This window comes from Falco rusticolus, chromosome 1, assembly GCF_015220075.1.
Source record: "Falco rusticolus isolate bFalRus1 chromosome 1, bFalRus1.pri, whole genome shotgun sequence".
Classification (NCBI taxonomy): Eukaryota; Metazoa; Chordata; class Aves; order Falconiformes; family Falconidae; genus Falco; species Falco rusticolus.
In genome coordinates, this window is record NC_051187.1 from 21,897,620 (window position 1) to 21,921,295 (window position 23,676).

Here is a 23,676-nt window from a genome sequence, read left to right on the forward strand (position 1 = left end):
ACTGTTATCTGGCACTCAGTCTGGGTCTCCACCTTTTAACTTTTACTTGAAAATTACGGTGAAGTTTTGTTAAAAAAAAATTAAGTAGTGAACACCCTTCATTTTTAATAGAAAAATATTTAATTTTTAGTATTTTAATGTTTAATATTTTTCTTTTAAAGGTTTAGAAAAACCAAATTATGAATATGCTGTTTCTGCAAAGCAACACTGCTCCTCCAAAGGCTTACACAACAGGGCTCCGATTTCACTTTAAGTGTTTGCAAGATTAAGACTCTAAAAGCCAATGGTACTAACGTAATACACTTATTTTATAAAACTAAAGAGAAAGAAATCTTGAACAGATGGAAGAAAGCTTCCTCAAAATACAGACCCAACCTCCCTTTCCTTCAAAATAAATATATTCACATTATTTTTAAAGGTAAGTTGTGACAACCTTGTTGATTAGAGCAATTCATGTGGCAGCATTCACTTTTCTCTAGCTCTCTAATGCATACTGAAAATAAGGCAATTAAATGAGAAAATTAATTCCATTAATTAAAAATGTTCAGTCTCAGGCAAGACAGAATGATCTGAGTGAGAATTACAGCTGTATAAATGTACATAAACCAAAACGTTTTCCTTGACATGTACTTTCCTTTAGGAAGGATAAATTTTGGAGCACAAACCAATGATAATGCTATTTTAACAGTATCATAAAGCTGGAAAGAGATATGAAAAGGTCTCTGTTTTATCTTTTAAAGAGAAAACCACTGATGTATATAGGAAATTTTACAAGTAAAATACCACCCTTCCCACAAATTCCTTACTGGTGAGCCTGAGTGAAAACCCTGGTCAAGTCAGGAAAGAAAATCATTAAACTTTAGCTGAATCCATAAAGCACCGTAGCTGCAGTTTCAATACGGATCATTTTATAGTAAAATTAAAATAGAAGCTCTTTTTAATTATATAAAGTGTGCACATTATTACTGAGGAAAGGAATACATGCTTTCCTCAAGAACCATAAAATTGGCTGCTGGGAATTAGACTTCAGCTGCAATTATTATATGGTCCTATAAAGGATATTGAAAGTCTGATAAAATTGCACCCTTGTCATGTAACAGCGATGCTTAATGCTAAATAACCACTCTGCAGCATTCCAGTCATAGCTTTCTCAAAACATCATAGCTCCCTTCTCACACCAAAAAGAAAACAGCAGGATTTTGGAGCTAAAAGTATACCTAAATATTTGAAATACCGAATGGACAGGTCAAAAGATATGTAAAGCCACATAAAGGCAAAACAACAGATGTGATAAATGAACCCTGACGGTCTTTTATAAAGGAAAGCCCTCCATGGATACATACCCAACGTAAAAGACTCCATCCGTTGAGAAGGAAATAAAAACCCCAAAACAATGAAGCAAGCCCCTTAACTGCATACGCCTAACTCAGCCCTACCACTTCATGATGAATACCAGTGCCATACACTCCCAATGGCTGTTTTCCTTTTCGTTGCAGTATGCGTTGTAAACAGTGAGTATTTGTTATGCCTGCATACAGCTACAGGAGGCTGGCCAGGCTTCTCCTTGAGAACCTGGAATTTTCTTTGAGCAGCATCAGTACGCTCCTCATGTGCCTCTCAGGCCTGCAGATAGAGCATGGGACTAAAACCTGTAGATATTTCTAATCCCACAGACTCCATTGCACTCACAGTTTAGCCAGACTGAAAATTTTTATATGCAGGAAGAATATCAAAGAAATATTTCTCTGACACGTAACATAAGGCACGCACAGGGAAAGGCTGGACAGCAGAGAGACTGTGGAGTGTGGAAGAATGGGTGTAAATTTTGCTCTTGCAAATGAAGGAAAGGAGAAGATTCTTTCTCCTACAAACTACTGGCAGAGTCCTTCACCATTTAGATCCTACAGAGTGAGTGGGAGATATATACCTTCTCCACAAAGCTTCAGTTGGACTCTGCTGTTCGATTTCCAACACCTGTGATAACGCCAGGCTTCAGACAAAAGCCTCTGCACGAGCATGCAAAGGATCCCACACAGCTCTTGTTTGACACGACTACTCAGTCGTGACAAAAACCAGACCATTAGACATCAAACCTACTCGCCTCCCAAATTATGGCAGGAAACAAGCACCCTGGGCTGCATTAGTGTGAGATGGAGGGACCACAGCTTCTCTCCTTAGCACTGAGTGGTTGGCTTGCAGGCTGCAGGTATGTTGGGTACGTTTTCACGGAGGGGTTTCCTTTACAAAACAGAGCTGTGAGAGCCTGTTACATGCCTGTGCTGCTCACGCAAGTGCAAACTGCCCGCACCCTGTAAGCAACAGTCACGAGCCCCTCTGAGTTATCCGCCTCCTCCCACGGCACGACCAGAGGTGCAAAGGAAGCTGTTCACCTGTGGAACGTTACTAAGACTACGAGCAAGAAAGAAGTAAATGAAAACTCACAGACATTGTTGATTAACCTAAAAAACAACATTTCTGAAGCAACTGTGATCCAGGATGAGCATGCTCAGTCCCTCCATCTCTCTACCTATGCTGCACTGAATACAGCAGGTACTGGCATGGGGCACTACTTGACTATAAATATGAAAGCATAAAAGATATATACGTTAGTTCTGACTGACCGTTTGAAAAACAGTGACCTTTTAACCAGTTAAGCTGTAAACAAAACATTAAAAAAATAATTTTTATTTGAAGTGTGCATGCAATGTGCTCCTTAAAAGGTAAAGCAAGTAAAGACTAGGGTGCACTTTGCAATGAGGCCTTAAAAGCCCTTACAAGTATTAATTTTACTTCAAAACCTCTCTTGAGGTAAGTATTTTGAATATTATATATAATGTCAACATTTTATAACAGTATAAAACCATATCACATGCTAACAGCTCAGTCAGGCCAAGATTTGGAAGTGGCAGACTTGGACTCTTAACTCCCTCTCATCTTTGGGTACTGTTGCAAAAAGAAAAATCTGTTCAGACAGTATTTATCTAGCATTGGGGAAAACAAAAACATCAACTCCCAAAATGTAAAAAGAAATTAACTGGAAACTTCTGATGCCAAACACAAAAGAAAGTTGAAAACACATTAAATAAAGGCCTTTGAATAAAATTTATGATCACACTTACACTGAACAGAATTGAAATTTGGTAGTGATTAACTTTTCAGTAAGGCTTTTTTGGGTTGGTTTGTTTTTTTTTTTGTAAGGCAAGAAAAATCTTCTCTGTCCTTTAAAAGTACAGATATTGCTGCTTCTTGATGAAGCTTCAAGATGTATCTTTTTTGTTAAAGATGTCTGAACCCTCTAATAAAGATATTTCTGAGAATTGTAATAATATAAAATGATTCATACAAACATTAAAATGTAAATGCAATCAACAGTTTTAAAAGAAGTCATGAAATGTGTCTTATAGTTCTTTCCATTTGAAACAATACTGGAGCATATCAGTTTCAGAATAAAACCATTGCTCATATTTACCTTATCAAAAGCAGAAAAAATGGCCAGTAGCATTCACACTAATGTAAACCATCAGTTTTTCAGAATAAGGAAATAATTTGCTTACCTGGAACATCAATTAATCTCTTATAAACATTCAAGAAGGCTGCCTCTGCTTCTTTGCTTCTTTTACCCAATGCATCAATCTAAAAGGGGTGATAAGAAAAGAAGGCTTTTAGACTTACTCCAATACAGCTCTTACAGCTATAAAAATAAATGAATATATAACTAGCTAATACACAAAAAGGGAACCCAAGTCTCCTGTGTACAGCTCCTACAGAAGCAGTGCTGTTAGACTATTTCTGATATTTTTGTACTGAATATAATTTCAAGTTCTGTTTCAGTACAATAGCAAGCATCAGTATTTTTATGAACACTGCTGTCTACTGTGATTCTTTACTTTAGATCCTTACAAAAAGCATGGCATTTACTAGACAGGTTCTCTCCTCAACAACTGTTTTCCTTTACCACTTAAGATCCAACACAACAAATGGGAACCGCGTGCACTTCTGATGTCACACTCTGCCTTTATTGTGGGAAATATATTTTTCTTTTATTTCCACTAAGCCGACGAGAGGACGAAATGATGTATTTGTTGGACACCCTGCGATACTTAACACTAAACAACTGTGCATCTTCTACACACAAATAAGCTTTCTAATAAAGCTCAGGAACAGATGTATAGAGTCTATACTGCCTTGAGCTCAAGCCAGGCTCCTCTGACTAGCTTCTCTTTGTATTTTATAATGCAGGCAATACTGATCTGAGAGGCTGTCTGCCCAGGTGAGGGAAAATAATACCTCACACAATCTGTTTTTTTCCCCTAAATCTGTATTTTCATCTAAAACTTCATTTTACAAGGAAAGGCGGCTTTATGGCCCTGAGAATAAAATACTTATTCCACAGAAACTTTTTTTGGTAAAAGTGTGTTTTCCTAATGTACTAGAAAAGAGAAGATTTACGATTACTAAATATTAAAAAAACCAACCACACCAACCTAGACCAGGTCGATTGAATTAATACTCCAAAGCAGAAAGAGACAGAAAGGGAAACAGGAAAGCCTGACACGGTTCTGCGGCAGCTTACTGAAATCAGGAAACTGAAAGTATGGAGATTATCGTTTCCATATTTTAATAAAAAGCAAGGAAGGATCTGAAGAACTACGGATAGAAAGGCCTGATACTATTCCTTCTGCGTATCTGAAAAGCAGTTAATATTATGAAACGATTTAAAGGTGTGTACGTCAACATGGACTAAAAAAAGGAAGGTCCTGTCTGAAAAACGTCCTTGAATTCTTTCACGACATTATTGATTTGGTAGATAAGGCAGAAACAATGGACAGAGTTTACTGTATCTGTATATTTCAGGGAAGTATCTGATATTTTGTTATATGGGAGGGAGATTTGCAGGCTAGGAGCCTGGCCAGCTGCAGGGGTTTGCAGTGGCTCTGGCACAGGATGCAGAGGGTGCCAGGGAAAGGAAGCGGCGCTGGGAGGAGGAGAGATAAGCAGGAGGGTGCTGCGGGGTCAGATTTGGTGCCACTTCTGTTTACTTTGTACTAAAATGACTTTGCGAAGGGAAGGATTTGGGGGGCGGGAATCCTACAATGCAGATGATTAAAATAATGGAGTCAGATGCAAAGTGCACAGGAGCAGAGTGCAGGAGCACCACGTGACTGGTATAGATTAGTCTTATGGCTGATAAGTGACTTGTAGAGATCATTACAGAGAGGATTAAGGCCAGAAAACCAAAGGACAAGGACAATTGTAGAAATTACACAGAAGCACAATGCACAACATAGAAACCGAGAAAAGACTCGAGGGGAGGGGTCAAGGAGGAAAATAAGGACACGGAAAACATCTGCACAGTGTTTGGCAGCAGCAATGAAATCTTGAGATACGGCAAGAGGTTGTAAAGAGACAAGTTATTGTAACACAAGGCAAGACTGCATTTGGAGAAACAAACTGAATTCCCATCTTGCTACATCCCCCCAAATCTGGATTCATTTATGTAACTTGGTGGAGGTGTAGCGTAACTGAATACTGACCTATTTGCCACTTACTCTTATGAATTATTAAAAAAAAAAAAAAAAGGTATTGGGAAGATGATAAACAAGCAGCAAAGGCCAAACTGATGGAGGTTGTGGAGAGCAGATGTAAATTCTCAAGAAATGCTGGCCACACTTGACTTTTTGAGATTACCGAGCAAGAAAGGCTACAGAAAGGCACTGGAATCTCACAGGGCATATGACGTGCTGGAGAGCAAGGGATTGATGGTTGTGAATAACCCATTTATTAATTTGAATTCAAGCAATCACAGATGGACTGATGCTCATTAGGGAATGAGAACATAAGTAATTTGGTTAGAACATTTTCACACAAAGAGTATTTGAAATTAGAATATGGAACAAACTGCCAAAGGCAGAGAGGCACCGGGTAGTAAATCAATGCTTGGGAGTATCAGACACCGTTTGTGAAGAGGCAAGAAAGGAGGGGGCAGCCATCAGAAAGACTTTTGCAGTTGAGATATTTCATGGGTACATAAAGACAGACTTTGAAGGCCAAAGCACACCATATGTTAGACTTCTGGACTTTAACATTCCCACATACAATTTTCTCTCACTGCTGCTCAGCAGAGTACAGCCAAATTTAAATTACTATTATTAAATACAATTAGCATTACAGAACTGATTCTGTACTGTATTTTGAAAAATTAATTTGTCCCTTTTACGAAAACCAAAGCATTTAAAATGCTTGCATTTCTGTGAAATAACAGGATAGATTTGTTTTCCTATTACAGTTTTTTCACATTTTAATAAAAAGCATTTGTAATTATATTCTCCCTTAGTATTACAAAAGGTATGGTTTATTCACTCCTTAACAGTTATATAGTGATTGAAATATAAAACAGAATTGAAACAACATCTTCCAAGGAGATCAGAGTCTTTCTGATGGAAGCAGTTTGTAAATCACAGGAACTTTCACCCCGTACCACCCTCCCAATATTCAGAACCAAAATTCCAAACAATCCCACCAGGCAGAAAGATTATTTTTTTTTTTTTTTTATGTTTTAATGGTTTTAAAAAAACCCCAACCTGTCTGGTTTAAAGTTCTACTAAAAATGAGCACCACAACTATTTTCTATCTTAAAATAAAATTTAGAAAAAGCACCATGACAACTTCAACAGAAAAAAAAAATAATGAAGTATGCCAGCTTCCTGCTGTGTAAGGAAATACGTGACTAAAAAGACATCAAAAATAACAAAATATAAATGAAATTCAGAAACAGAGCACTGAAAACATGGAAGTAAGTATCTGGAAGTTCACTGAAAATTTTTCAAATCAAAGTAAAATTGGTTCGGGAGCCAACACAGATGAGCTGCAATTAGCTCACATTAAAACAGTTGAACTACATTATAAAACTCTTGCTGAGCATTTTTATGACTCTAAAAACTTCAGGGACCCTGAAAGAAGTCAACTTATAATTACACTAGTGTAGTCTTGACATGAGCTTAGCTCCAAGTCTTAATTTATCTAAACCAGGCCCCATTATGTCTTCTCTGACTAGAGAGAAACAACAGTGACCTCTGTATTCCCCACCACCCCCATAAACATATGTTCACTTTTAAGTTTTGGCATACTATTTGTCTTGATAATACCACTGGCGCTATACTGAGATAACAGAAATGAGACACTAGGAATCCTCCTGCCTTAGCACACTCTTCATCTTTAAAATATCACCGGAGCTATACGGAGGGAACCACAGCAAGACACCGGTTTGAAAGCAGTCCTCACTTTATCTACCTTGTTTTTCCAGGTCAAGTGTTTTCATGAGCTGTTGCTCGGGGCACCAAGTTCACCCTGGAGGATGAATGACATCCTTCCCTTCCACAATCATCTCCCTCCAACTTGCCCCTGCAGACCTCCCTGGTCTGCTTCCATTCTCCACTGCCACAACAGCAGCTTCTTGCCCGATATTGCTGGCACGCCACTCCAGTAGCATGGACAGCCTACTTTAGAAATGCTTGATCACAGTCTAACATCTACTACACTTGGCTAAAATCAAAACATAATCAATGAAATCACCTTCACATTTAGGTAAGCACTATAAATCTGGCCACCTGTGTCAGGGAAGATGCTGATTATCTGAACACTGCTCTTCCTGTTTCAGCTCTGTCCAGTGCCACTTTCAGAAAGATAAAAGCAAAGTCTGTGGCTTTATTTTGGAATCTGTCATTCTTTATGCACCAAGAAATTTCAGCATTAATTAAAGTCTGATGTCTACTGCCCCACAAATCCCCTAGGATTCTGTATTCAGGTTTGCAGGAGTGGGATGCTCTTCTGTGCTGTACTGTACATGGTATTGTCGCATCGACCACGGTCAGACAGAAGGCTGCACAATTGTGTTTCTGAATTGAAAGATGGAACAGGAAGATAAAGCTATTTGCAAGGAAACTGGGACTGCCAGATGCCGGTGCATTTTGCATCAACACTTAAATTTTCTGAACTTACAGGTATCAGCACATCAACACATTTGCAGACCATGAGACCGGCACATGGCCACGATGTGTTGTTCCTGACAGATCAACTTGGATAATTTCAGCATTTTCTTTTGTTTTTAGAGAACTTGGCATCCCAAGGACAACTCCTTAGTAAAGGGATCACCTTGCTTTCTGTGTCTGTATGCTGTTACCGAAGTGTCAGTGACTTACTTGCAGTACAATTAACTGCATATCCAGTGTCTCAAACACACGCTAAATATGAATTTTGTAGTCTTAACTCTTCTACTTATCCTCATTGCTCTTCAGTTGTAATTGTCACTCTCATTAGCCACCTTAACATGAAAGATAGGTCTTTTACTGTCCTGCACCTGAACTGGAACTGACTTATCAAGTAGAAATAAATTACTTAAAACAGAAGTTATTTTTCTGTTTTGATTCTTCATAGATAGAAGCCTTAATGAGACACCCATCGCCCTTCATTTGCAAAGCTCTCTTACACATTTTTTGTCATATTGTTTTGCATCACAAAGTCTCTCCATTTGCCTCCAATTACTTCCAGCTACCAAAATGCCATTAACAATTGTAAGAAACATGTCAAACAAAGGGAAAAGCATGATAACAACTCATTAACACACCATATTTTAAGCTATGCTATATTCTTGAATAACTCCTTGGAATCAAATGGCAGGTCTAGCAAGCATTACTAATGTTATGCAATGGCATTGGTCTTTCTCTGAAGCCATTACAATAGAGTTTAGCTGCTCTCTCACATGGAACAGTACATCAGTTGCCAGGGTGGTGCACTGCAACAGCTCTACAAGACACTGGGTCTGTGTGGACTAGGAATAGTGCAGGGTATGCACACAGTTGGCTTGTTTCCCTTTCTTAACACCAACAGAGATCTATATTAATAAATTAATTAATAGAAGTATAACACTATAATTTTACAAAATAATAAAAATAAGTTCATCATCCCAGTTAATTTATTTCGCAGCTGAGAAAAAAAAAAGGAAAAATACTATTTTTTATCTTTGCTGCAATTAAAGGAGTTTTGAAGCAAAGTTAAAAATAAATTATTCCTGTACAGCTGCTTAAAGCATATGGCATACATTTCAGCTGTGCCATAAATTCTTTAACAAAAGTAAGGACTTCACAGTGGCTACAATACCGATCTGTTTAGCAAAGCTGCCTGGGTGCAGTGCATAGGTACGCTACCAGGAAAGAGCTTGGGAAGAGCATGCCTGCCTCACCAACTTGTTGGTTTCACCTCAAGTTAAAAGCTTTAAGAAGGACTCAAATCCTTCAACTTTTCAATTCTGCTTCCCTCCACTATGAAACAGCTGCAACCTTGAACCCTTGAAACCTCTTCCTTTCATGCCCAGATAAATCCCGATTTTCCCAGACAAACAATGCTGCCATCCCCTGAGGAAAGCTCAGCTCCCTCGTTCTCACAGGACAGCTTCTTGTTGCTTTTCCAATCTTTGATCTTCCTTCCCAGTAAAACAGCCCAGTCCAACATGTGCCTCGAGATATTGACTGCAGAGTATCAGCTTTGTTTAAATAGCTTTTATTACTTGCTACCCTGCCTTCAGGTCACTGTGACGGTGGGTATGCCATCATTGCTGAACTTCTCCTGGATCCTCTGAAAACCTGTGTGTCTGCCTCCTCACACCTCTCTGCATTTCTGAGCGATGTTTCACACTTGCTGCTCTCACTTGACTCCTAATCCATCCACTGGGCACCAAACGGAGCAGCCCTGCGACCTCCTCCTGCCTCAGGCCACAGGCTCCCACTTCTCTTGCATCAGATCTGGGGATTGCACTGGTGTAGCATGATTCAGCTCACTGACTCGATGAAAAACTAAGCAACGAAGGAGAGAAAGAATTTATTTTCCATCATGCCAGCAAACTAACTGACTCATCCTGTGCATTTGCTAGACTCAGCATGAGGGAGGAGGTGGGCACCCAGGGCTGGAGCAAGCAAGGACACTTGCCAGCCGGTGTCAGTCCCACACTGGCATCACTTAGGTATGGCATGAAACAAGAGCAACAACATACGGATGGGAAAAGGAGGGTCAAAGCATCAAATGTTCTGAAAATTCCCTTCCCTAACTATTCTATCAATGTCTTTATCATATGAAAATGCTGTTTACTTTGTTAATGCACATATTAGTTCACATTATGTGCTGTAATGTAATGAATTTTACTGGAGACTTAATAACAAAGTCTCAAAGTTCATGCTTAAGTAAAACAAACTAAAGGACAGCCTGGTCCTGGAAATAAGGACTTTGCCTCATGGAAGCTTAGAGCTGTCTGTGAAGGACAGAGGATACCCTTGGACAACAGAGATAATGCCAGCATCCTAGCCCCTCTGACACATTATTTAAACCTTTCTGGTGTCATAGATAACAAACTCTTAGCAAGACTGACTGCAGGGGTGTCTGGATCAATATACAAGCAGCAAGAATGCTGCAGAAATACAGGTGATTTGCAAAGTTTTACTCTGATTAGTAATCAGTAATGTGGGTGCTACTGATTAGTCAAATCACATTGTACCTCGACGTTTGAAGGGAGGGTGTAAGAACCCCGTGTGAAACCACATTTGGAGTGCCCCACTTTGGCTGGGGCACCTCAGGCACATGAATAACTATTCACCCTTGTAATTTTATACCTTGCATCCTAACCTCTCTCCTTGGTTGGCACAGGCCGGTCATGAATTTGCATAACGCAAAAAAAGGTAAAACACAAACCCATAGCAGGAAGTAAGAAGAGAATGACCTCCAAACAGGGAATGCATACTTCCCAAGAAACTGAAAGAACATTTTTCTAGACAACGAGTCTGCCAATTATTCTCTATGCCACTAACCAAGATGTCAGAGCTTGCCACATCGGATCCTTGAGGTTGTGCAAGACACAAGGTGGGATGGAGAACATCTCCTGCCATAGCCAGCCTAACCATGCTTGATGTGGCAAAGTGAGACAGGGGAGGAAGGAGAGAAATTGGTGCTCCTGCCAGGGCAGAGCAGCCTGTGCTATTCGACATCCTCTCCAGCTTCCCAGCAGGAGAAGGAGCTGCACAGTAAAACGAGTGGGTGCTTTCACCTGCCTGTCAGCTTCTCCTCCTCTATCTGTCAACAGTGACCTAGAACCCACAATCGCTTTTCTGCCTTATGGATGAACCAAACCTTTGTTTATATATTTTAAAAAATCAGGGCAGAGGAATCCTTGCAAGAAAGAGCTCATTAACTGCCTTTATGCAAAATCCACCTGCACATAAATACCAAAATGTATCCTTTTGCTAATATTTTATACTGAGCTTACCCTTTTGCTTCTCTATTTTAAAAAATCAAGACCAGACACTGGCTTGTATAGAGCCTCACAGCAATTTTGTAATAAACACAGAGATAATTCTGTATTTGGAGAAACAGGGACTGGATTATAATGACACTCAGCAGAATACCGCACCCAGCACACAGCCCTCCCATCCCCATTCCTTCCAGCACACTTCAAGCTCTCTTTTTTTAAGAGGATGAGAAGATACTCCTGACACTGCGAACTGAAACAGTGCTGCCTGTCTGCATTTTGCATAAATAGTTTCCCACCACTGTTATCATTTCATCCAAATGCATGGCAGCGGCATAGCGGGCCTTAATATAGACAGCCCACCAGCTGCCAACAGAAATTTCAGCACTTTGTCAATTATATAAAAATAAGAGGATTTGGGCTGATCCTCCCCAAAGTTACCCTAGTAGTAACTGCTGTCTCAGTACAACTTGCCTGTGCAGTGGATGGGATGGAGACAAACCTGCAAGAGCTTCAGAAAGGTGCATGGTGCCTATTGCTTTGCTTCTGGTGGTACATGTTAGGTTTGGGACCTTGCCTGTCACCCCCCTAGCTGGGGTCTGTCCCAGGAAGGTATCGATACGGGAAGGAAAAAGAGGCATGTACAGCAGAGGCTCTGACTGTATTTGAGAGTTTCTACAGTTCTGTCCATCACTGCACTTAAGCGTCTCTTCTTTTGGGGACGTTTTCAACGCTGCAGCCCAGTGCTGGCAGCAGACACGCTACACACTCATCAGGGAGAGCACATCTGCCTTGGAGATGCTGAAGTATATTTAAATCACCTTCCTCAGGAAAGATGTTGTTTCAACTGCAATCAAGCCAGCCAAAAATAAATAAATAATCATTTACACACTTCTGTAAACAAAGAAATGAAAGGCTGCTGAGCGGCTGTTACCCCAAAAGCACACTGTACGTCTCTCTCCCTTTCCTGCTAGCACTGGGAAACAGAATTGAGACGAAGCACAAAACCATGCCCGTGCTCCTGTTGTACAAAGGAAATTACCCACCACCCACGCCCCGTCAAGTGGACATTAAAATAAAACAATTACCCGCCAAAAATATTACATTTACTCCATTTTGTTACAAAGAGTGGTTTAATGGGACTTTCACTGAAAAGCAGGAAAGCTCTGGGCCTAAATCAGCGTGACGTGAGCTCTGAATTTTGATGTATGCTGTTGACTTCCTCAACACAGAGCAATTTGTAATAGCTTTGCCACGCTGTTGTTTTCAAAGCTCCTGCTACATCACAAGCATTTATTTCTGACCACAAAATTACATTTATTCAACAGAAAGCAGCTCAGGGTCTTTAAGAGGTTAACTTCTGGAGTGCTTGGCTGCTCTCCAGCCTCTGTACTAGAATCAGTGCTAACGCAACAGCACACAACAGCACCCAGGCTAGCCGTGATTAATAGAGTGCTGAATACGCTGCTTTCCACATACACACACTTTTCATTCCCTTGCTTCCATAGATCATGGACTTATCCTCAAAATATCTGACTGAAATTGAATTTGGCTTCTCTCTCAACCGTTCATTTCCTATGTTATGCAAGGTTATATCCTTTTCTGCATGAGCAGAACCAAACCAGCTGCAGCTTTTGAGAAGAAAATGTGTTTTCAATTATGAAGCTGGCCTGAATATTGAACCACAGTTCTACTGCTACTCTAATTGAGCCATCATGGAGTGAACCTACAGGAAAGAAATTGCATTAATTAGGTTTGTAAATTTAACATAAGGAAATTAAAGGGGGTAAAAAAAAAAAAAAAAAAAAAGAGAGAGATTAGTATCAGCTCAGGAATACTCCTTCAAAATGCAGAAGGAAAGTAGGTCTGAAGTTGTTTAGGCACACACATTATTAGAGTAGCCCTTCAAAGGCATGATTAGTAGTTCCAGCACACCAAACTGTTTTCAGCTTCTGCCGTCTGCACATGGAAAATTATTAAATTACTCTACTGACCAAATTAATAGTTTAAAGAGCAATTCAGCTAAGTGGGGAGCCCAAGTGGTCTCATCAGAATGGCAATACCCTTAAAAGTACTTGCTTTGTGAGAAGAATATGAGAAATGGTTTCCACAGAAATAAAAGTCCAGTGTGTTGTTTTGGAGTATGTGCCTTAAAGGGTTCTCCAAATGAGGGATTACTGCATTACTGTTGGACAGTACTGTTATGCCACATGAAAAGAATGCTAATGACTTCAGGAAATCCTTTCCCAGCCTTAAAATATCTATTTGATGACTTCACAAATACGGATTCCAACACTAGATTTCCATACCACAACTTTAGTTCTGTAAATTAACATAGCCCAAGAACATAACTTTTTTTTTGTTAAGATTTACAAATATCCATCCACTGATGTAAACATGGCAATGTACAATGACCTTACTCAGAACACAGCTTATTCAGATGGTTACTTGAAGAAGTGCCTTGCAAACGATACATAATAATTTTATGATTGAATGATAAAACTCTTTAGCATTTTCTGATTCTGTCCTGTATTTAGCCCAGCATATGATGAATAAACAATTACTAAGTTGCATCCTCAGGTTAATGATAACCAGAAAGAAAAAAAAAAAGATAGAAAAGACAGGAACTATGCCCTCTTAATTTGATGACTTCTGTCTTGCTCACAATAGTCCATTTTCATTATCCAGATGTTAAATCTTCCAGGGAAGCTACAAAGGTTATCCACAAAAATAAAAAGAACAATACCATCACCTTTGAATAAGACACAACATTCTGTTAATCTAAAAAAAAAAATCTGTATTCAAATTTCCATTAAAATCCTAAATAAGGAAAAAGTACTGTAATAAAATTATACTACAGCGATGAATTAATAGGGTCTCACATTGAACTAGGAATGCATTTTAAAATTTGTAGCATGCTAAATTCCATTTCATAATGCTTTTACTTTAACTGTCATCATAAAAAATCCAGTTACTTAAAGCACAGAGATCTATACAAAATAAGTTATTTCCAACTACTAATGGAAACTGCATATTTGATAACTGGAACAGTTTTCATCTGAGTGAATGAGATAAATATCTATGGAATGCAGAATGTTCTGGGGGGGGGGTTTAATAAATATTATACAAAGGCACAACATTGGGGGGGCAGGGACAGGGTGGAGGGATTATCAATATCCATGCTCAAACTGAAAAGAAAAACTGGCTAAAGTGACCTGTGGATTTATTTTAAAAAGTCAACTAGCCACAGGTTTACAAGCAGATGTCCCATAAAGCATGCTTGGGAGGATATTTAAATACGCAAGCTTAAGTTAACCTCTCTCCAAGTCACGTCAGGCTCACTGAGGGCACAGTTCAAGGACAGTTTAAGTCAACCTAAGCTGACACGTTTGCACTCCTCCTGCCCTTGGCTTTGCTTTCCTGGCCTCTGCCCTGCCCAGCAGACGCCTGCAGCAAGCTGCTCCACTGAACCAACCTGGCAGAAAAATAAGCCAGCAAAAAAGGGGGAAAAAAGAAAACTGTGTTTGCCATGGGAACACACTAGCCAAAGTGCTGAGGCAAGGAAGGAGGTGGGGAGCCAGTCCTTAGGTACGCACAACCCAGCAATATCCACATAAAGCTACTTAAATACTTTTGCTCGTTAGGGAGCTGTCTGTCCCTTCTGATCTTCTGGCCCTCCCTAGTGCCCAGAGCCCGGTGGAACGCAGTCATCCCACATGGGATTTGCAAAAGCCTGCTTCCCTTCTGAGGTGGAACTGGAATTTATTATTACCTGGACATGCAAAACCCACTTACTTAGTTCTGTCATTAGAGATCAAGAAAAGGGTGGGGCAACAGCAGTGGAGGCAGGAGTTCAGTGCAAAAACGCGGTGGAGACTCTCTGCATGGTAAGAAGGGAAGCTGCATCATGCAAGAACCCTTTTTCCTAGCTTCCATATGAGCGACAGATCAGAAGAAGGCGGTGCTCCAAAGTTCAGTGATACCATCCACAATGCTACAGAGGTGAACCAGAGCACTCCTACAGCATTCCCTACCCACGGCTCAAGGACACTCGCTCTCCAGCAGAAGAGACTCTAGAAAACATCTAGTTTCACTACTTCTCCACTTACCTCAGTTTTACTTACTTACTTATTCCTGTTGGTTTTTTTTAAAAAGTCAAATCCTAGTCTGGGGCTGAAAACTGAAGTCTATGTAGTAGAAGTAGGAAACCTCTTATGAGCAGATCACTCCCTATTCCTCCTTCCTCCTCCCTGCTCACATCCCAAAGTACACGTACTGTGCGACCAAAAGGTCCCTCTGCCACCTCCTCCCAAGACATTAAATACCACCTAACAACCAGGTAACGCTCATGCTACTGCAAAGCAATCTTACAGAGCTCCTGGATGGGTGTCCAGCCCCCAGCAACACTGCTCGCTGAGCCATCTCTGGGGAGAGCAAGTTGAGGCATCTCCAGTGGATCTGTGATGGAGAAGAGCCTATACACTTCACACTATTTGTTCCTGAGATACCTGGAGCATTCATCTCGTGATCTTTCAGAAAATCAGCCTTAACAATAAACAGACAGCAAATCTATATACTGAGCGCTAAAATATAACTCACCAGAACAGGCTAATATTCTTGGTGTTCTGATTTGTTACCGAAACAAGAGACAGTAATTACATCTATAATCAAATACTACAATTCACAGTTTAATGTTCTGCATTTATGTACTCAATCATGGTAAGTTCAGTTTTTTTAGGTTTCTAAACCCCTGTCTAGATCAGGGAGACTGGAATCACCAGCTCAGTGATTCAGCAGCACAATCTTGTAACGTATTCGTATTTCATTTACGTAAGAGGGGTTTTCTACCAACAGATTTGTGAGGTTGAATTTATACCAGCATAAACTTCACTTTTACATTAGTGAAGCAAAAGTGCAGAAGAGGAGCGTGTATGAGCCATACCGAGGTAACAGTGAGCTGTCTCCCAACAGGCAAGATCTAACGGGAGAATCGTCCTTCACTGTAGCCAAATTTGGATTTATGATTGTTACTTGATCCTCAGACATTCTCTTCACTACAGAACAGTGCTGAAAGCACACATACACTTTTCAGAGCACTGCAAGCTTGAAACTAAAGTGAAAAGGTTTTAAGAGCACTGCAATCCACTTGGAGCAATTTTGAAGTGTAAATTTCCATTGGCAAACGGACTCACACAAGTCATTCTTTGTTCTCACAAATTACTACTAGATATATCAAGGACAAAGTTGTCCTGTTTATTTACTTCTAGCAATACTTGGGAAACTGGGTCATAAAATAAAAAATATCATACTGCTTTTAAGATCAGGAATTATCACCTATTTGAGATACATATTTATCAGGATGTACAAGTAATCAGAAATGCAACCCTCATTACACATAACGGGAGCTGTGCACTTAATTCCTATGCAGACTTCTGAAAACACGCTCCCGAGTTTCTCCGTGCTCTGGTGGGAACTGCAACAATATAAAGTCAGCCAACAACTTACACATTGAGAAAGTAAGAAGTGTTGCTGCTTTAGCACAGCTAACTTTTAAGAGCAGAGCTCTACAATGTGTAACAGGGTGTGAGCTAGAACCTAAATCTACCACCCCACGCAGGCACTGATCTTTATAAGGAGAAATGTAATTTGCAAACTTCATACATGACATTTTCCTAGAGGCAGTACAACAGCTCCCATCTGGCCTAAGCACTCACGTGAAGCCAGCACTACACGGCTGTCCCCAGCTAAAATGTAAAATTCTGTAATTGGCCCAGCTGCCTTTTCCTATAGAAATTCTTCAAAAAAAACAACAGTCAGCTTTTAACCTAGTGATCACTCAAATCACGTGTTTCTTAGTGGAGTGGTGTGAAGAGAAATCAAAGAGCCAGCACCAGCACTGTTAACATTTTCTGTTGGTTTTCCAACAAACACCTGCCAACTTAAGGTTTTCCATCAAACCCTCTACAATATGATGTTTTACAGCTGAAAAGTTTTACAGTGAAAACAATTTGTAGTATCTTGTATTTTTGTAGACGTACAACACATTGCATTCATTAAGCGTTGAAACCATCAAGTCACTGAGGCATAGCGAGTTAGCATGTGCCACCTGAGTCACTGCAACGGTAAGCTTACGCTCAGGTATGCTGAATGCAAAGTGATTTGACCAGTTTAGCTTGTCCAGCACAAATCCAGCCTCTCACAGACATACCCTGCACACAGCAAAACGCAGAAGGCCTGAACCCCTGCAATGCTCTCTGCTCAAGGGCTCCGTACCCACCCGGCCATGCTGCACGACTGCCAGCACACCACACTCATGTGAAGCAATATCGAAAGCACTGTAAGAAGCATAAGCTCTTACCTCTCCCTGGAAACTCTTCAGTAATGGAGCTACCTGTTTGCGCAGGTCCTAGAAGACAGAAGCAAGGTGTTTAATCAGAAAAATCTGAAAGGACAAGTCATTGTCAAGTTTTTCCTAACACGACTTTCAGTTCTGAAATACTACTTAAATTCTGATCACATTTTATGGGAGCTTTGATTAAAATAAAAGTATACCTAGAATTAATTTTGAACAAGTCTGCATTTCCAGTTTGACATATACCTGTATCTGTTGCAAACAGTATTAATTAACAAAACTAGTGATGTTGGGTAAGCACTGAACGCCTTCAATCTCGTAATTCAGCTGAAACACTAATGCGATTAGAAGAAGTAAATGCCTCTATCTACCTAAACAGCAACTACACCTCTGAACTTATGCCAAAGAAATTTCCACAAATGGAAGCTAGGCTTAAAGGAAGACGACTTTGGACCATCATTTCAACTAGGAGTGTTGGTATTTTGTGAAAGGTCTATTTTATTTATTATTTTCTCAAGAGTGCTCTGACTTTAGCCATCAAAGAATTGGAAATCGCCACATTGAAGACGACAGTATTATTTGTTAGTTTCTGTATAACTAAAAATTCTTCCTCTGAATTAACGCCACAGCATTCATTAAAATACTGCCCATAGAATCACTGCAAAAGTTTATAGCGTATTTTTACTTGGCAACCAAGATAATTTAGGACAACAAAGGTATATCTATCTTGCATAAAATTCTCAGTGGCTCCACTTCTGAGCTGGTTTGGGTCTAATTCACTTACAAATTCTCAGAATTCTCATTATCTGCATGCCTGAAGAATAAAATCCTGTAGCTTTGCAGAGGACACTGTATTATTCATGCACAGCCAAGAAGCTGCACTCCTGTTTTTGCTATGGTATTCCACTGACGAGGTACAAGCAGCAACTTCATAGTACACTTACAGCTAGAAATAAATCTGTAAGAGGTATAAAACAGTAACATGATGCTGCATCACTGAGGAGAGCAGCACTGATGTGGGTTATCCAGGGAGAAGGTGGATATCCCATCCTTGGAGATTTCCAAGCCACAGCTGACCAGACCTTGTGTGGGTGCTACAGACCCATTTTTAGGGCATAAGATCTCATCAGCCTCCAGACACCCCCTTCAGCCAAGAGTCCTATGATGATCTGAGAACACTGCTCACAACTGGCACAGTCACGAACTTCATAAGTAACCACAAAATCTTCCTAGCTTCACACAGGCTACAGACCCACATCTACCCTGAACTTCATGCAAGAGGTCATAATGAGGTCTTTGAAGTATTTTCTCTAGATAAATGGGTCCAGTAAAGCCTTAGGCCTTTTAGAGAAGAAGATGACCTTAAAAAGTTGGGAAATTCTCTTTTCCAATGCATTTACTTTTACATCTAGAGTCATGCAACATATTGGGCATTAAACCACTCACCAAAACACCCTCAGCCCTGGATTTAATCTGATTTTCCTCAAGGAAAAGTAAGCTTTTGAGAGAAGTGATTTTTGTCATTTAAATGACAAGTCATGCAGAGAGTTGGAGTATCAGGAGCTCTCTCACTCCCTAAGAAATGGCTTAGGGGGCCAAACGCAAATGAAGCTATCAAAGACAAATGATCAGCCAAATTTCACTTCTTACATGATTATTGCACTAACAGACAGCTAATCCCCATCAAGTTAAGGATAATGTTGCAGCTTTATAAGCTCCCTCTTCAGCACCAAACCAAGGAATGCTTCTGTTCTTAGACCAAGTGAAGTCATCTAAACGTTTCCTGATATTTTCTGATGTCTGTTTTAGGACAGAAAAAGGTTAGATACTGTTCTTGCCTATCATAAACACCTACAAATTATGTCTGTACCAGAGCAGACTGGCAGGTTGAGCAGCTTTTCCCCGCTTCTGGCTACTCTGGGAGACCAGAGGGCTGTGCATGTTTTATAACATGTTTTCTTTGTAACCTGATGATGATGACATTGAAGAAAGTAACAATAACCACTGATGGCAAAATAAATGCCCACATTCAGGGCCAAAATCTGGCACGGTAGGTTTTAATGCACAGTGAAATTACAAACAGAGCCATTAGATTTACAGTCAGGACACTGGCACCCTTTATAAAATCAGGAAAAAATTATACCATCCAAGCAAAGCAACATTTCTCGAAATAAAAATTTCAGCTGGTAGGAAATCATTGGGTTTAGGGCTTCTGTCCTTTGTATTGCCACTGAATTTACTGACTAGTTTGGCGCCAGCCAGCAAACTGATGTCAAAACTGAATGCAGAAATACAGGAGATCTAATTCCAGACCAGCCCTGAGTCTCTTGCTTGCATGGCTCTCAAGAGCAGGACATTATTCCCACTGCCTAAGGGCATGGTGTAAGCATCAGAAATCACCCTAGGTACATCAGCAGATGACAAAGCACCGCAAAGGAATTCAGTAAAATAAAGCACAGCCACTCTGGAGGCAGGAGAACTTAAGCCCTGCTCTTTTCTCTGTGTGTGGCGAGCTCTAGCCAAAAGCCTGCTATTGAACTGCATCGTCTGACACATACTAACTTCTGAAAGACAGGATTCGCAGCACTTTTTATTTCATGATATAAACTATGTCAGAACTTTGCCTTCGTATTCATCTTTAATAATGAGAGATGTTGCTTGTTTATAGCAGAGAAGAGGGAGAAAAGCTGGGGGGAAAAAACAGGAATAGAAGGGGCATCCCAAAGCCAAGAAAACAGTTGGTCAAGCTGTCAAAACGGGAGAAAAGCTTTCAAGTACAAAATTTTATTCCCACACATCCTTCATTTAGCAAATTCAGGATGCTAAACACTCATCCCAGCAATCAAAACGTTACCAAGCAAAATTCATGCCATAATGGGAAAATGTGTTGTGCTTCATTTAGACAGCAGCTTTTGTTGTTGGTAAAACTGTTTTTAAAACATTTCATGATAGGGGAGAATGCAGCTCCAAGCGATTCAGTCCCACTGGCAAGCAATCAGTTATACAAGTGTAATCAATCTGAGGCAATCCTGGGACGCGCTGATCATTAGAGCACACAGTTTAACAGCGTAAAATGCTTTGACAACTTGAAGTCTTAGCAATAACTTGAAATCTGTTGCAGCTGAACAAGAGAGACAGAGCATCCCACTTCCATTACCTTCATGGAGCAAACGGCCTAAGAAGTGTAACTGAAAGGAATCTGCCCCAGTATTTTACATGCAGTCAAATACGCCATGCAGGTAAGTGGACAAATGGCACACATGATAACAAAAGGCATGAACAACTTCTTCACACCACTTTTTGTTTTCTCTCCATCTTGGAAGGAGTTTATAGATGGCTTTTATAATTCATTCCTTGGGTAAACAGCATCAAAACTTTAGACAACTCGCAACAAAAGGGAAGTAAAAATAGACAGAAGTCAGGAATACACACACTTCGAGTCACCAGCTAAAACCCTGCTGGTGGGATTTATTTTTGGCAGTTTGGAAAAATTCCCCATCAGACTTTGTCTCAAAAGTATTACACTAACATCAAATAGAATTCTACCTTCTTTGCACTAAACTGAACAGAAAGAAGGATGTTCAGTTCAGACCCAGGGGAATCTGCAATGTTGGTTAGCAAGGACACCATATGATTTATTATCTGTTTAAAGTGTAGTGGCCTTTACTGCCTGGGCTGTGATCAAAACAGGAAAAGCATCCAACTCCAGCACTCGCATACAGCTAGCAAATCACTGCGATCAAGCAGAACAGCTAAAAAGGGTACACGCAACTGAATATTAAAACAAATGATAATTTATCTACACAAACGTATTGAAATATTTTGAGTACTCCTATACAATCACATTATTAGCCTATTTTTTCATGCCACCTAAATGTGCATGTTCTCTCTGGATGATTTATCAGGGTAGAGCAGTTTTCTGAAAAAAGGCTCTATCACAGACAAACTCAATATCTGAAGTAGAGACTATGAATTAGGATGCTGTATCACTATCTGAATCAAATCTGATAGCTGAAAGCTAATATAGCATTTTCCTTTTACATGAGTATAAACAACGAGTTTATATTTTGATCAAGTAGCTACACAATGAAATCTGAATCCAAATAATTTTTAACTCCCTTTCCATTCTCATTAAAAATAACTCCACGGAAAATAAATCTGTGTAAAAACTGGGGCAACAAATGCATCTTTCTGACAACTAAACTGTATTATTCATCGATTGCTATCTTAATACACTGTGTACAGTACAAAGGACATATGAATGGTCAGGGTGCTACACTGTATTTGTAATTTACTCGGGGTCTGAAGCTACACAAGCACCTTTTGATCTCCTTGCAGACTGCTCCATCTCATTTACCTCCAAAATGCTTATCTCTGAATGTCACAACAAAAGCCCTATGACTGTGGTTTGATAAAGTTGTCCAGCAAGACTAAGCTTGACCTATACACCTTTATCATCTACAGAAGTATTGTGCTCTTGTAAAATAAAACAAAACAAAAAAATGGGCAAATGTTCTGTCATATGCCTCCCACGCCACATTTCCTATGATTTGTTCTATATATTGTCTACTCGAGACGTGCATTGGCTGGTGAATGTCACTATGTCTGGCAGGGAAATCATAATGAGAAGCAGCCCACTTGTATCAGCATCGGTGACATCATTAGTTCAGCTGTCACAACCTATTTTTGAGCTGCCTTATCACAAGCGAGATGCTACGGCTTTCCTGGTGAATTACCCTTTCACATTTCCTTCCCTGTTAGCCCACATGTAATAAGGGACTAACAAGTGGCCCTGCACTCAAAATTGGCTGGGCTGAACATCATGACTCCAGATACTTTTTTAGAAGAATTTGCAAAGTTAAAAAAAAAAAAAAAAAAAAAAGGAAGAAAAGAAAGAAAAGAAAGAAAAAAACAACTCAGAACCAAACCCAAAACATACTGACTGTGCGGGAAGATAACTTGTCAGTTGTCAGTTCAATCAACACAGTAGCAGGAACTCTGGTGTCAAAAACTGGTAGCCAGGTTTAAGCCCCTCTTTCAAGAGGCTGTGCTGGTATCAGGAATGTTTGTTTACTGCAGCTGGGAGGATGTTTATCTGTGTACCCTCACAGGCAGGGCTCCATATGCTTTGTCCAAACAGCTATTATCTCGGTAATTTTATTGAGCTTCTCTTTCATATAAATATAGTTGAAAGCGGGAGAGGTAAAAAACAGCCAAGCATGAGGGATTTGGGAAGAACGCTGGCATCAACTTCCAAGGTGTGTTTGATTATTATATAATCAAGGACACAACTGGTCACTGCGGAACACTGAAATCAGCAAGTTAACTATAATTAGTCGTAAGCAATTCTGCTGGTTAATTAGAGAGCCAGCAAGCATATATGCTTCGCCCTGCTATGGTTAAATTGGTGAACAAGTTGGGATCACTCAATTTGACATTCCCCTACCATTACACAAGTCTTAAATATTATTTATTTGCACCCACAATTATGAAAAAATCCAAAACATGCAATTTTTCCACCAGAGATCCTGGGCGCATGTAATTGGAGGTGCACTAAGGGAAACATTTCAGTCTTTCTGTTTAGTTAGTTTGAGCAAGCTCCACTTTGCTTTGCTCTAAAAGATACGAAACTGAAATTCCAGATAGTTGTTCAAACAGGTATTATACAGTAGCTTAGATGACTTAATTCCTAAAATATAAGGCAAATTAAATCATATGAGCAAACAATTTATTGCTCAATTTACACTACGATTTAATGAGATAGAAAACCTCTTACTGCTTGAGGCTGCTGAAGTATTTACTTGAAATCTGATCATTAAAGAATGAATCATAATGTTATCCATTTTCTATGATATCTGTAGTTATTTTAATACACTAACATGCCAGTATTTTCTCTGTACAAAAAAAAAATAACTTACACTTATATGTATGTTTCAACCTAGCACAACGATAAATAAAAAATCTTGATTTACAGTAGCAAAATGTACACCACAGTACTTTCTGAAATATTTGAGCTCACAGATCTTGTGCAAAT

At 39.7% G+C, this 23,676-nt stretch overlaps 1 protein-coding gene across 7 annotated transcripts in view; it reads right to left on the reverse strand.

The window, feature by feature from the left end:
* Positions 1 to 23,676, reverse strand: part of CUX1 (cut like homeobox 1) — a 281,213-nt gene that overhangs the window by 151,900 nt on the left and 105,637 nt on the right. For all 7 annotated transcript variants that reach the window (XM_037375047.1, XM_037375045.1, XM_037375048.1 and 4 more), the window contains exons 3-4: positions 17,649 to 17,696; positions 3,555 to 3,633 (exon numbers count right to left, since the gene is read on the reverse strand). In XM_037375047.1, the coding sequence (XP_037230944.1) occupies positions 3,555 to 3,633; positions 17,649 to 17,696 (127 nt within the window). The remainder of the gene's footprint in view (positions 1 to 3,554; positions 3,634 to 17,648; positions 17,697 to 23,676) is intronic.